Genomic DNA, 14,304 nt, shown 5'->3' with positions numbered 1-14,304 from the left:
AAACCTTATATAAGTACAGTAAAGGGTAAGTTGCACAATGATAAAATATTTTTAACATAAATATTAAGAAATGTAAGAAGTATCTTTAACCTCAGGGTGAATTCCATTACCATTCACTTTTCTATATTCTGGGTGTGAAGAGATATTTGAATATAGTAAGACACACTTCCACACAAGACACAGGACAAAATCTTTATTTAAGCATTTCAAATTCATGACAAGAATTAGCAAACCTGAGCTCTGGTCTCAGATCTAGCAGCTGTGCCCTTGGATAAGGCAGTTAACTCCTTCCAGCTTCATATTTATTATTTGCAAAATAGAAATTTCTAAGACTACAAATTGTGCTCTTTACTCATGTTAGAGAAAGGCAGAATGATACTGCAAGTCAAACTAGGAAGCAAGGACTCTCTACTGACTATAGGATAAGTTTTATGAATCTTAAGGTTCTCTCTTCAAAATGTTCATAGCCAGTATCTAAACAAGTCTTTAAAAGTTTGGAGATCAGGGCTTCCCTGGTGGCGCAGTGGTTGAGAATCTGCCTGCCAATGCAGGGGACACGGGTTCGATCCCTGGTCTGGGGAGATCCCACATGCCGCGGAGCAACTGGGCCCGTGAGCCACAATTACTGAACCTGCGCGTCTGGAGCCTGTGCTTCGCAACAAGAGAGGCCGCGATAGTCAGAGGCCCGCGCACCACGATGAAGAGTGGCCCCCACTTGCCACAACTAGAGAGAAAGCCCTCGCAAAGAAACGAAGACCCAACACAGCCATAAATAAATAAATAAATAAAATTAAAAAAAAAAAAAGAGGAGTGTTTGCAACTTCCTATACATTTAAAAAAAAAAAAGTTTGGAGATCAGTGGAAAATAGTAATGTATTTTCTTTGTCATTTATTTTCTAAAAATGTCATCCCCTTTGGAAAGTTGTCTAACAGGAAAAAACTTTAATCACTTTCCTTCTGTTCTGATAAAGAATGGTAGAGAGGAAACCATAAACCTCCTAGAGGAGAACACAGGCAGAACACTCTGACATAAACTGTAGCAGTGTTGTTTTGGATCTGTCTCCTAAAGCAAAGGAAATAAAAGCAAAAATAAACAAATGGGATCTAATTAAACTTAAAAGCTTTTGAGCAGCAAAGGAAACCATCAACAAAATGAAAAGGTAACCTACTGAATGGGAGAAAACATTTACAAATGATATGACTGATAAGGGGTTAATATCCAAAATATATAAACAGCTCATACAACTTAATATCAAAAAAAAAAAACCTGATTAAAAAATTGGCAAAAGACCTGAATAGACATTTTTCCAAAGAAGACATACAGATGGCTAACAGGCACATGAAAAGATGCTCAATATTGTTAATCATCAGAGAAATGCAAACTAAAACCACAATGAGCTATCACCACACACCTGTCAGAATGCCTATCATCAAAAAGAACAAAAATAACAATGTTGGTGATGATGTGGAGAAAAGGGCACCCTTGTACACTACTGGTGGGAATGTAAATCGGTGCAGCCACTACAGAAAACAGTATGGACGTTTCTCAAAAAACTAAAAACCATATGACCCAGCAATTCCACTCCTGGGTATATATATCCCCCCCCAAAAAAAACCAAAGCACTAATTCAAAAAGATACATGACGTACCCTAACATTCATAGCAGCATTATTTACAATAGCCAAGATATGGAGGCAACCTAAGTGTCTGTCAACAGATGAATGGATAAAGAATATGTGGTATATACATACATACAATTCTACTCATCCATAAAAAAGAATGAAATTTTGCCATTTGCAACAACATGGATGGACTTGGAGGATATTATGCTAAGTGAAATAAGTCAAAGATAAATACTATATGACATCATTTATTTGTGGAATCTAAAAACTACAACAAACTAGTGAATATAACAAAAAGAAACAGTCTTACAGATATAGAGAACTAGTGGTTACCAGTGGGGAGAGGGAAGCAGGGAGTGGTAAAATAGGGGTAAGGGATTAAGAGGTACAAACTACTAAGTATAAAATAAATAAGCTACAAGGATATATTGTAAACAAAGGGAATATAGGCAATATTTTATAATAACTATAAATGGAGTATAACTTTTAAAATTTGTGAATCACTATGTTGTTCACCTGTAAGTTACATAATATTGTACATTAACTATATCTCAATTAAAAAAATAAAAAGAATGGTGGAGTCGATTCTAGTATGGTAAGAAAATGATCACCTTTCCACTGACCAACTGTGGATCCACTTATAATTTCTCATTGTACCATGTGCTAAGCAGTAAAATTTTTTCCCTAAATATCAGAGCTTCCAAGTTGACAACTGGTAGACTGAAAATTAAACTTAAATTTCACGAAGTTTCTTCTGTCTGTGTACTTTCTTTCAAGTATTAATTATCACAGATTCTAAAAATGTGGTAAATCATCCAGGTAAAGATACTTATAGGCTTTGAAGAAATCATATTCCATCACTGGGATAACATTCATAATCCTTTTGGTGAAACTTTTGGTAATCTTATTGCTTTACTGAAGTTGGTCCCTCAGTTACAATTATGTTAAAAGTATTACTAAGTCAGAGCATGAAGATATGGCTTTCTTAAATTACAAAAAGTGAATTCTTTTTATTAAGAAAACAGTGAACACATTTAGCTGATAAAATTATTTAAGAAAATTTGTGAACTCCCTTTTAAAAAGAAATACCAAAATGCAATACCAACATCAAAGCATTTTTTTCTTGTTATGTGTCCAGTTTGAGGTCAGTACTTTAATCGAAATTACTTTAAATCCAATCAGAGGGACTCAAGCTAATTCAGTTTGAAAGCTGGGGGAAAAATTAAACCTTATCATTCTTAACAGGAATTGGCGGTCGTAGTGGGGAAGCCAGTATAATCTATTTCTATTAAAACACTAATAACATTAGCAAAACTCTCTTAAGATGGAACCAGCACTATTCTTTTAAACACCGAGTCAATAAACATTAGACTACACTATTAATTATTAGCAGAACCAGATACATATTTGTAAAGTTATACCTCTCCTACACTATGTCAACCTTCAAAGCAGCACAACTATTCTGAACTGTCCAATCCCAGACAAAGTAATTTATTTTTCTAGACTCTTAAAAATAGTACTAATTCAAATTATCAGTATTGGTTTAAGGCCTCCCCATCTCCAAAAGCAGATCTTCCTAAGGTCCACTGCAAGAGTATGAATCCTTAAAAGTACCAAGTTAAATAACTGACTAGCTTTTTAAAAATTTTTCTCAATTACTTAAATGGTTCTCTTGCAATGTGATTGGACTCAGCCTTACAAAAAATATAATTTATTGGCCATTTACTTAGAATTACAATAACAGAATTAAAAAACTGAGGGCACTGTGTTGCTCAATATCCATCCCTCCTTTTTTTCCCCCAGGTACCTATTTTTACAGATAAGACAAGGATCTGACAAGGATCAGAATGATTAAGTGATTTGTCTAAAGTCGTATAAGTCACCAACAATGGAGAAGGCATTAATGCTTGGCTCTTCTGCCTTTTTGTCATTCTTTCTGCTTTCCCACCTCACCCCTCCCAACAACTCAGTAAAAATTTAGCAGCATGAAGAGTATTTACCAGCTATTGGAAATTGTCAACTTCATAATTTCTTTATGAAATGACTACAAGGACAGGAAAATAAGCACTCAAGAATATTAAAATTCTGTTTTGACTCAAACACTATTTTCCTCAAATATAATGAAAATGTGCATTCTTCTCTTCTATTTTGAACTAACTGATGATTTGTTCTATTCCAAGTACGTTTTTGGCATAGAACACATGGTGCCAAAAACGTTTAGCCAGACTTGCTCAGCACTAGAATCACTCATTAAAATATTCTGCTTCCTCCTTCATCTATCTCAACTTGCCCACTTGAGCCACCAGTGGCTAGTGGCCTCTACGGGTGACTAACTGCATGTAGCAACAATCATAACTTTTACTAGCATAAACAGCTTAATCAAAACGGAAGCACACACATAGAGTGATATCCTGGGAAAGATAAAAACTATGAAGTCCCTGCCCACTACTACTAAGTAATCTAAAACAAATATTTCAATAATAACCACTCAATTTGCCTGTGACTTTCTATGTACTAGTTAATATACTTTAGTGTCTAATTCTTTTCCCTTCTGTCGCCCCTTGATGCCCTCACAAGATGCTACCATCTTTACATCATTATGTGCAGAAGTGAAATTGCTTCTGCCCAAAATAAGTCTATGGTACCACTGAATTAGCTGAAAAGATTTCTGTTAACCATTCACCCAATGAAAAACCTACCACACAGCAAATGTTATTCTCTGGGCTGTTAATCTCATACAGTTTTACTTCTCACCATGCAGAGCATCACAAAAGATGTTCTCTAACATTAACCACACATGGAGATTTCTCATATCTCTTCAACTATGGTGTCCATCACATCAAGAAAAAAAAGGTGCTACGTAAACACAGTTAAATGAAATTTGCATTTACTCTTAGACTAGATATCCCCCAAAAAAGATATGAAATACTGAAATCAAAATGAATGAACCTACAGAAGGGTAAACTCTTTTTTTTTTTTTAATCAGTCATCAATTTTATACACATCAGTGTATACATGTCAATCCCAATCGCCCAATTCAGCACACCACCATCCCCACAGAAGGGTAAACTCTTAGTAGCAGTTTTCAATGTACTATGTGTGAAAAGGGATGGAAAGGCATCACTCCAAATTAGACAAACAACAATCCAAACACATTTATCAAGCTTCCTTGACAGTACCTAAAAATAGTAAGTCGTCTCCAATCAATAAATTTAACACTGCTAAAACCAAAAAAAGTTGAATATCAAGTTAAGACAGAAACAGTTAAAATACTAATAGCCTAGTGACACTTGGAAAGAAGTTTTGCACTACTCTCAGAAACATCAGTGGTTCTCAACCAGGGGTGATTTTGCTTCCCAAAACACATTCTTTGGTCACCACAACTAGGAATGGGTGCTATTGGCATCTGGTGTGTAGAGGCCAGAGATGCTGCTACACATCCTACATTGCAAAAGTCAGCCTCTGCAATGAAGAATTACCTAGTCCAAAATGTCAATTGCCCCAAGGCTGAGAAACCCTGAGAAATGTAATCCACAGCTCAAAAAAAAAAAAAAGAAATTTACTTTTTTATTTACTTATTTGGTAAATGTTGGTGGAGTGGAAGATCCATTCTGAGTAGTACTAAAAAGACTACAAAACAATAAAAAGGCCATTTTGGAGGATTATTCCAAAGGAATATGATTTATTTAGAGAAAGTAGTCTATATGAAGCAATATCATTTAAAAAAAAACTGTCACACTGTTCTAAACAGGGATTTACTATAGTTTCATAAAGCAAAAATTTTAAAGAAAATTTTCTTTCCATCAGTCCTAACAACAAATCCAATGAGGATACAAGTTTGAAACCAGGACCCTGAACAATGATTGCATTCTCCAATAGTTACTTGATTAATCTAGCCACTACAAATGCTAAAGCTGTAAAATATATATATTCGAACACAAGAAAAAGGCAAACCCTCCAGAAACTTAAAAAAAAAATCCCAAACATTTTAAATTCATGCCTTCTGCTCAGTCTATAAGAATTTGGCTTTTAAAGCTCATCAAAAGCAGTTTCTGAGAACCAGAGGTTAAAAAAAGAAAAAGAAAAAAAACCAAGGAATGTAAAAGTCAGGAAAGTATTTGTCAGATTAGTGTCAGAGACCTTTGTGAGGATGACACCTTTATCCTCTGCAATACATATCCCTAAAGCAGTTCACTTGGCTTCAGAATTATAGCCGCTGAAGGTAATTTGGAACATTTTTACCTTTTTTGTACATCATTATTGTCAACTGTTGACTGTGAACTTGCTCTGTGCAGATTACCATGTTAGGACAACTTCCAATACTGCTTCAATGATTACAGCCATATCTTCTTCTTCCTCTCATTTACCAAGATTTTTACCAAATGAGAGTTTTAAAAATGTTTTAATAAAGAGTCTGAACACTATAAACTCTCGGAAGTACTAAAACAGCCCTGACTGGGACTTCCCCGGTGGTCCGGTGATTAAGACTCTGTGCTCCCAAGGCAGGGAGCCGGGGTTCAATCCCTGGTCAGGGAACTAAGATCCCACATGCCGCGACTAAGAGATCCCACGTGCTGCAACTAAGACCTGGCACAACCAAAGAAATAAATTAATATTTTTTAAAATAAATTAAAAAATAAAATAGCCCTGACTGACAACAAAAACTTTACTTGGGGTACAACTTTTAGAATTTCTCTTAAAACATATCAATAATCAGTGCTGTTTTTAAAATTCAACTATAATCCTCAGCAAAATGCCTGACTTAACATTATTATTTTCATATTAATAGTAATTGCCAGTTTAAAAGCTGAAAGTAATCAACCCTAACTGAGCACCTCTGCCTAGGAGAAATAAAAATCATCTCTCAAAATTGTAGTCAAGAATATTAGGGTTTTCAAAAAAGTAACCTCAAATGCATGTACTTATTAATTGAAATACTCCTTCAACCTAACACCCTGCTTAAGAGATTTGTTTTCTGCTATTCTTTTAAACTGCTCTGGACTTCATCAATAGGCCCAGCTGTTAAATTCAGGAGCAATGACAACAAATGCCTGGGCAAACAAGTGCTGAGAGTTAGGGCCTTTCTTTAGAATAATCAGAGCTAGTTGACACAAGAGGGCCATACCAAATGCCCTTTCAAAATTCCATTAAGAAGCTGGACAAAAATAAAATAAACAAACACATTTATACATCTTAAAGCAAATTATAATTCTACCCCTCAGTGGACCCTGCTTCATTGAAAAATAAAAAATCCAACAACTTTGAAAAACAGTGAGATAGCGTTACAGGTTTCTGCAGATGAGAAATGATCCTCACTAATCAAGTGCAAAGTGGGAAAAACTGGTTCCATTACCCAGTGATCACCAGGTACCTGATAAACCTTTCAGGTAGACAGACTTTAAGAACCAAGTATCATTGTAAATAAGCCTGTAGAACTACATGTGCTTTTACTTCCCTGATTTAACTTATGCAATTTTAAGCTAGTAAATTTTTAATTTAAATATGTACTTTTGAACCATACCCCCTTCTCTTTAAAGATAGATGATTTTTCTTAGACCCAGAAAGCACCATCTGAACCTTATCTACAATGTTGGCAGATTGGTCTCTCTAAATATCTCAGTCTGTCTTATTTTTCCAAAATCAAACAACTTTTACTTTTGTGTTAGCACTCTTAAGTTAGGGCAAGTAACTGTTAACAGCTTAATTTGACGTGAACATGCACACAGGTAAGAGACAATGTCCTTTACAGCATCTACAAATCTCAATAAAAAGTGACAATGAAGCAAACCCTTGCCCATCTTGGGTCCAGGATCATTAATAAAATTCAAAATCTAGGCTAATAGTCTCATAGCTCTTACCTTTCTCTTTTCAATATACCACCCACCCTTTTTTCTTTCGAACATGACTCTAAATGTTTTCAATATATTTTAACTTCACATTTCAAGATCAGCTTTGAGCTATAATTTATGTACTACTCTTTAAGCTAGGAACCACACTCACAGAACAGTTTTTCATTAATCTCATCAAAAAACCTCAAGTTTCATCTCAACTTAAACTGAAGTAATAAACATTTTATTCATGGAAAACAACCTACATCCTTTTACAGGAGACTACTGCTACATAAAATTACAGAAATAGACACCCTCCCCAAAACAATTTTACGGATGCTAAAACTAATCTCAAAAATTTGGAGAAAAAAACCCATCATAAAGTTATAATAATTCCTGTGGTCTTCCAGCTACAAATGCTCATTTAAAAAATTATTTTGCACCCAAGCAAACAGTCCTGAAAAACCCAACAAATATAAGCCAGCTTTATGTTCTCTTTCCCTCTATCCTAAGACTTCAATTTCCACCTTTTATGGAAAGGAAATAAACAACCAGCTTCCTGTTCAATCACTAGCTTAGGGCCAGTCTTTTACACATCGCAGAACACAACCCGCCTCCTTTACTTCTCTCAAATGTCTCATCTTAATTTAAACTTGTTGAAATATGAGACCGTTTTACCACACTAATGCTTTCCTATGAAATTTATCTTACTTCAACATTTAGAATGCAAGAAATGTCAAGATGTCATAGATTACTTCTCACTCCTAAAATATTTAAATTAGATTATTTATGTAGTGAAGACTTAGCCCCTATGAAAGTGAAAATTTGATTTTGTTAAAAATACTGAAATTTATGGGAAATGGTTTAATATTCTGTTCTTACTATTGTGTACAACTAGAAAAAGAGCCTCCCACATTACTCCCCTTTCTATTCCATTACATGAAAATGTAAAATGGCTAAAATGGCTATCAATAAAAAGGATTAACTTTTTAAAAAAACTAAATATTACTTTAACCCTATACTTTCCTTTAAAAATGGGATGCCTTAGAAAAACTAAGTTAGACAAATCCTTTTGTGCTTGGATGAACAACAGGAAAGCAAAGCCTCCAGGCCTTTGGGGAGGAACCTTGTCCCCACAGCCAGCTCTGATGTGCCTGGGAGATAAGGCTCCATAGTGACACTTAAGGAAAGGCCTGTTCACATTTGAATTTCTGCATTCCTCAAGAACAATTCATGGCAATAACTAACTTTGCAGAAGAGCTACATGAAAGCTTTGGCCAATGAATGAGGGTCATCTGCTCTTTATCACAAGGGTAAACCTCATCCTGGCCAGTTTCTAACCTTTTAACCCTGTGAATTCCTAATTTACACATGAATAATGGAATTCTTGCCTAGAGTGCAACTTTCAGCTTCTAGTTCCTAAGTTTAGAAACCAAGACTTGATTGCCTGTGTTAAAAATCTAAAACTTGCACAGATTAAAGTTTTAGATTTCCAGGTGCTGTCCTACTTATTACACTTCAGAACTAAAAGATATGCTTGCTGACAAAATCCTTGACCAGAAAATAAAAAGAACATACTTGCACCCTGCTGCTATCACTAACTAGGAGAGAACTAACCTTTTAAAAAAAACCCACAAAAACAGAATGTCCACTTAATGCCTATTCTCTTCCTGTTTAATACGTATAACGTCTTACCCTGAACACAGGATAAAGTCATCTGAGCCTACAGTGTCATTGGACATTGCTTCTCAGATATCAGAACTAACTTTGTGAATTTCAAATCTCTAAGAAATTTCATTTCTAAAGAAAAATCTAAACCCACTATGCATTTCTTATTTTAAATCTATAATACTGAACGCAATTTCCTAGCAAAGCACCTCCTCCAAGTTAAATAAAATGTGTGCATATGAAAAGTGTGGTTCCTATAACTAACATACTACAGTTGATATTTAACAGCAAAGCAATGTTCTACATAGTTTAACTGGAAAGTTTTTGATACTTAAAATATTAATACTTCACCACAAAAGCCTTCAAAATGATTCACATCTAATAAAATATTTGTCATTAATAATTTTTATAAAGATACAAAATCTAAAGCTACTCAAAAAGCCAATACTAACATTGTTTCACTGTTACTATGTTAATACTGTTCAGACTTTATTTATGAAAACTGAAAGCTCTGTGTTTTCAAAGTATTTCTGAGTGCCTTAGAATTGTCAGGCTTCTAAGGAGGTCCTGGAAATACCGTGTGGTCATGACAAATGCTTCATCTTTCAAAGCCCATCTGCCCCCTTCCACCTTTCCATCCTGCCCCTCTCCTCTCTGGCAAGGTAATACAAGTTACAGTTCCTGGATATGAAAACACAATATTCCACAAACCCAAAAAGGTAGAAAAACTACAACTCTATAGAACAATTTTACATTAGACAAAAATTAAATGAACAGGACATAAGCATAAAAAGCACACTATCCTGAAAACAATACTGTACTGAAAAACCACTACTCAACAACAACAACACAAAAAGATGATTATTGGCCAATGATCACAGCAAAAAAAAAAAAGGGTTTATCAGACATTCTCTCAGGTTTATACCATTCTGGGGGAGGGGGACTAGAATTGGAAACCTCTACTTTTCTGACATTTTTCAATACAAAAATATCTTTGCTTGCAATTTATTTTCCACTATTAATTATTATTGTACAAATAAAATATATTACTAAAATGAGGATGGCATGAATATGGCCATGGACTGTTACAATAAAGTCACCTAGGAAACCCCCACCAATAGCTGAATTTCAACTGTGGAGACCCTGAAGAAACTATTTCTTAAAGATTATGACTTTATCTCAAGAGCTCCCTCCTCCTATTGTTCATCTTGTAAATGATCAATTTGGAGGTATAGTGCAAAATCTGTCTTTTGTGGATTAACAAAAGCTTGTAGCTAGGATGCCTGTAAAACTATTTTTAAGATACAGTTGTGCTGTGTTTTGTTTTGTCTTAAGATTTACATTGTCTTTTGTAATCTTGAGTGCTGGGTATTTGATCACCTGAAGAGGTGGAAAGCCTCAGTGAAAACAAGGAGTTCTCTAACTATCCTAGGCCCATGTTTACACTCAACAGTTACCAGGGCAACCACCAAGCAGTGGGTCACTTGGACAAATGGTTGATCTGACTGGGTTGTTAATACAAAGGAAATCATTAGACAGCAAACTTTATGACAACTGGAAAAAAGTGGGCAGATCTGGTTTAAGTCCATTAGGCATAATATGGAAATGGCCTTAATCTCTTTCTCTCCCAGCAGGAAAAGCCTAGGAATACTTCAAAGGCTTGAGAGTTACTGACCAATGCCCTCTCTTTCAATTAAAAAGCAACATGAGTGATCTTAAAGCAGTCAGAGAAATGGAAGCTTGGGCTATATGAAAGATTTAGCACTTAAGGGCCATCTACAAAGCAGAAAAAGTTGCTTGTGATTTTCAAAATTTAATTATTAATTTACAAAAATGAGATTTTAGAACAACTTTTGTTGTGTTGGCCAAACTTTTCACCCAACTTTTTTCACAGTTTGAAACACTTAAATTTATACAAAGCCACCTCTACAGGTTTTGGTGTTCTAAACCTAATGTGACTTTTGTTCTAAATCACTCACTCGAATGTATATATTTTTTTTCCTCAGATTTTTCTGCATGCCTTAGTTAGCATCAACTACTATCTCCAGGAAAATTCTTAATGTTTGTGTGATTTTTCAGGTTAGCATGCTAATGAATCGAGAAATCATCAAAATGTAGCAGTGAAAAACGTCAAACAATCAAGAATTTAAGCACTTACTTGATAAGGTAAGATGAGCTTTTTGACTAAGAATGGCTCCATGTTTGTTCATGGCCAAGCACTGATAAAATCCTTCATCAGACTGCTCTCCTCGCTTGCCTTCCACCTCACTGATGTATAAAGAGCCATTGGACAGAACCTGGATCCGCTTATTTTCAGACACTTTTGCTCCATTTTTCAACCAAGTGACCTTAATAGGAACTTCTCCATGAGCCTGGCAATCTAAAACGACTGGGTCCTTTCTTGTGACAGTTATATCCTGTGGCTCTTTGATAAAAAACAGTTCGCTAAAGCACCATACTCCTACAAGGAAAAGGGGGGAAAGGCATACCCAGAATTATAAGTGTAAAATCATTTCTTAACACACAATTGTAAAACACATATTCAGAGTGTAATGAGACGAAGTTTAACAAACCATATTATTTAACTTACAAACACCTTAATAAGCCAATCTAAGTTTCAGCTAACCTTCTCAACAAATCAGAGAAATCTTTTTACAACATCTTATACTAAAAAGCATAGGGAAGATTTCAATAACTTTTACCCCTTTTAAGAATTCTGTCCTCAAGTGCCTTGCTAGAGTTTCAAAATCATCAGGAAAACTCTTGAGCACAAGCTGTTTGCTTACTTTTACAAGCTTGTCAAAAAGATCTTGAACAGAGTAAGTCGTAAAAGTCTAATTTTACAAGAAATCATTAGCAAAACTCCGACTCTGTGAACAAGCAAGTTTATTTCCTTGTCCCTTGAAGAGTTTTTGAAACCCCTGGTACCTACTCCTTTGGGAAGTGCGTTTATCTTTTGTGACAGATGACAAGTTTGCACTTTTATATCTGCCCTTTTATAGCAAGGACTCTGTCTCTACTCCTTGAAAGAGACCCATTTACTTAATTTCTGCAGAGTATGGTAGGTATTTAAAAGACAAACATTTGACTTTGAAAAGTTGCTAACTCTTGCTGCTTGTACTCAGTGGGTGATCGGATTAGGAAACTTCTATTTCTTTTTTTTTTAAGAACTACCAACTGTTGGAAAAAAATGCGTGACTAATTGGTCCTTACTGTCTAACAGGGATAGGAGATTGCTTAATCAACCAATACACATTTTTATCAGAGCAGAGTAAAGGCTTTATGCTAGGCATACACATCATCCCCGGTCCCCGTCAGGATAAAGCATCCGATGACCAACTAATACCCTGTCACCTCCTGCATTTAGCGCAAAGGTCAGCTTAAGTCTTGCATATTGATTGGGGCCGAGTAGAGTATTAGGGGTTTAGGGGCGGAGGGCATTTCATCTTCCTTCTGATTGTCTTGAATTCATGAGTACCAATCCCCGGGACTGATCTCTGTTTCTCATCAAGGCAGGTCCTCCAAACCTCACACACTAGTCACGCTCCCACGCCCTGGCTGCCGACTTCTCCTAATGGATGCCCAGGGCGACACGAGCGACCCTAATAGCCCCGCGCAGCGAGGACCACTCCGGAAGGCGCCCATTGTGTTTCCGAGTCACATCTGACTTTGATCCTTTTCTCTTGCTAATAGAAAACTAACTCCTCCAGGAAACAAACAAACAAAACAAAAAACCCACGAAAGTCAGGAGTTTGTAACCTGTAAATAAATAAAACAACCCATTCTTCTTAACATCTCTTCTCCCCGCGCCCCCCGCACCCCGCATCCACTTTACAATTTTTAACTCTTTAAGAATAAAGCAACACGTCAAAAGAGAAAAATTAGTTCATCCAAGTTTGCGCAAGGCTAACCTGGAGTTTGGAGGGATCTTCAGATTCGCACACATCTCAGGCCCTGCCCCAAAATCCCTAGCTGTTAGAAATAAACCCTACTTAGATACCTTCCTTCTCAGCTTCGGGACCCTTCTCCCTCCCCTCCGGGGCACAAATGGGCCACAAAACTTCCACTCCTCTTCTCTTTCCAATTCCACCCCTCCCGTCTCCTCCTCGTTCGATCCGGATCCGGGAAAGTGGGGGCACTTAGGGGGCCTGACCTGGGCGCTGAGTCCACCCATTCTCTCCCCCGCCCTAAAACGTGGGGAAGCCCCCACTGCAAACAGGGGAAGCCGCGCGGAAACGCGGCGCCCCCTGCGCCGCGAGGCTGCCACTAAGGAAACAATATAAATAAAGCCACGTGCGGCCGCGGCGGCCCCGGCTGGAGGGCGGGCGGCGCGGAGCCCAGGCTGGCCCCGAAGGCGAGTACGCGGCCGGAGCGCGGACAATGGCGCGAGGAGAAAGGGGCGAGAGTGGACGGCGGGCGCCGGCCCGCAGCGCGCGGCCGGGGGAGCGCAGCGGGGAGGGGCGGGCGCTGCGAGAGGCGCCCACCGCCGCCCGCGCCCCCGCAGAGCCCGCCGGCACCTCGCGCTCCAGCGGCAGCTCCCGACTGGCTGCAGGGAGGGGGCAGAGACCGGGGGTCAGCGCCCCCGCGAAGGACCCGCCGCCGCCCCCCCCAACACACACGCACCCGGTTGCCTCCTTCCCCTGCCCACTCGCGCTCGCTCACGCCCCACCGGCGCAGAAGAAAGCGCGCCCACCTGGAACGGGGCCGAGGACCGGCAGGAGCAGGAGCGCGCCGAGCAGCATCCCTGGCGGCCGCGGCCGGGCGAGGGGTCGCAGGGAAGGCGCCATTCAGCGGGGCTGGGTGGGCATGCTCCCCGGCCGCCCCGCAGCCGCTGTCCGCCTGCCGGCTCCCTCCTCCGGGCGCTCTCCGCGCGGCGGCTGGACGCGCGCAGCCTGGGCTTCCCGCTCGGGCACCGGCGTGGCGTGGCACGGCGCGGCCGGCGGCTGGTCTCCTCCGGCGCGGCGAGGCCGGCGCACGGACACCCGCTCGCAGGAGGCGGGGGACCCGAGCGTCCGGCCCGTGGGCGGAGTGAGGCGGCGGCTGGAGAGGGCGGGGGCGGTGGAGTGGACAGCGCCGCCGCTGCCGGCCTCGGGACTACTTTCTACATCTGGCCCCTGGTCTGGGGACCGCGAGGTCGGCGCGGCCGCGGAGGGAGACGCTGGGAGGGGGCCCAGTGGCGGCCGGGT

The 14,304-nt window shown here is 39.1% G+C and overlaps 1 protein-coding gene across 1 annotated transcript in view; it reads right to left on the bottom strand.

The window, feature by feature from the left end:
* The window catches only part of PRTG (protogenin), a 122,522-nt gene extending 108,555 nt beyond the window's left edge, over positions 1-13,967 (bottom strand). The window contains exons 1-2 of the mRNA XM_061182092.1: positions 13,812-13,967; positions 11,277-11,579 (exon numbers count right to left, since the gene is read on the bottom strand). Of these exons, the coding sequence (XP_061038075.1) occupies positions 11,277-11,579; positions 13,812-13,905 (397 nt within the window). The 5' untranslated portion in view covers positions 13,906-13,967. The remainder of the gene's footprint in view (positions 1-11,276; positions 11,580-13,811) is intronic.
* Positions 13,968-14,304: the final 337 nt, after the last annotated feature.

Source organism: Eubalaena glacialis, chromosome 2, assembly GCF_028564815.1.
Source record: "Eubalaena glacialis isolate mEubGla1 chromosome 2, mEubGla1.1.hap2.+ XY, whole genome shotgun sequence".
Lineage (NCBI taxonomy): Eukaryota > Metazoa > Chordata > Mammalia > Artiodactyla > Balaenidae > Eubalaena > Eubalaena glacialis.
This window is presented reverse-complemented; position numbering and strand designations above follow the sequence as displayed.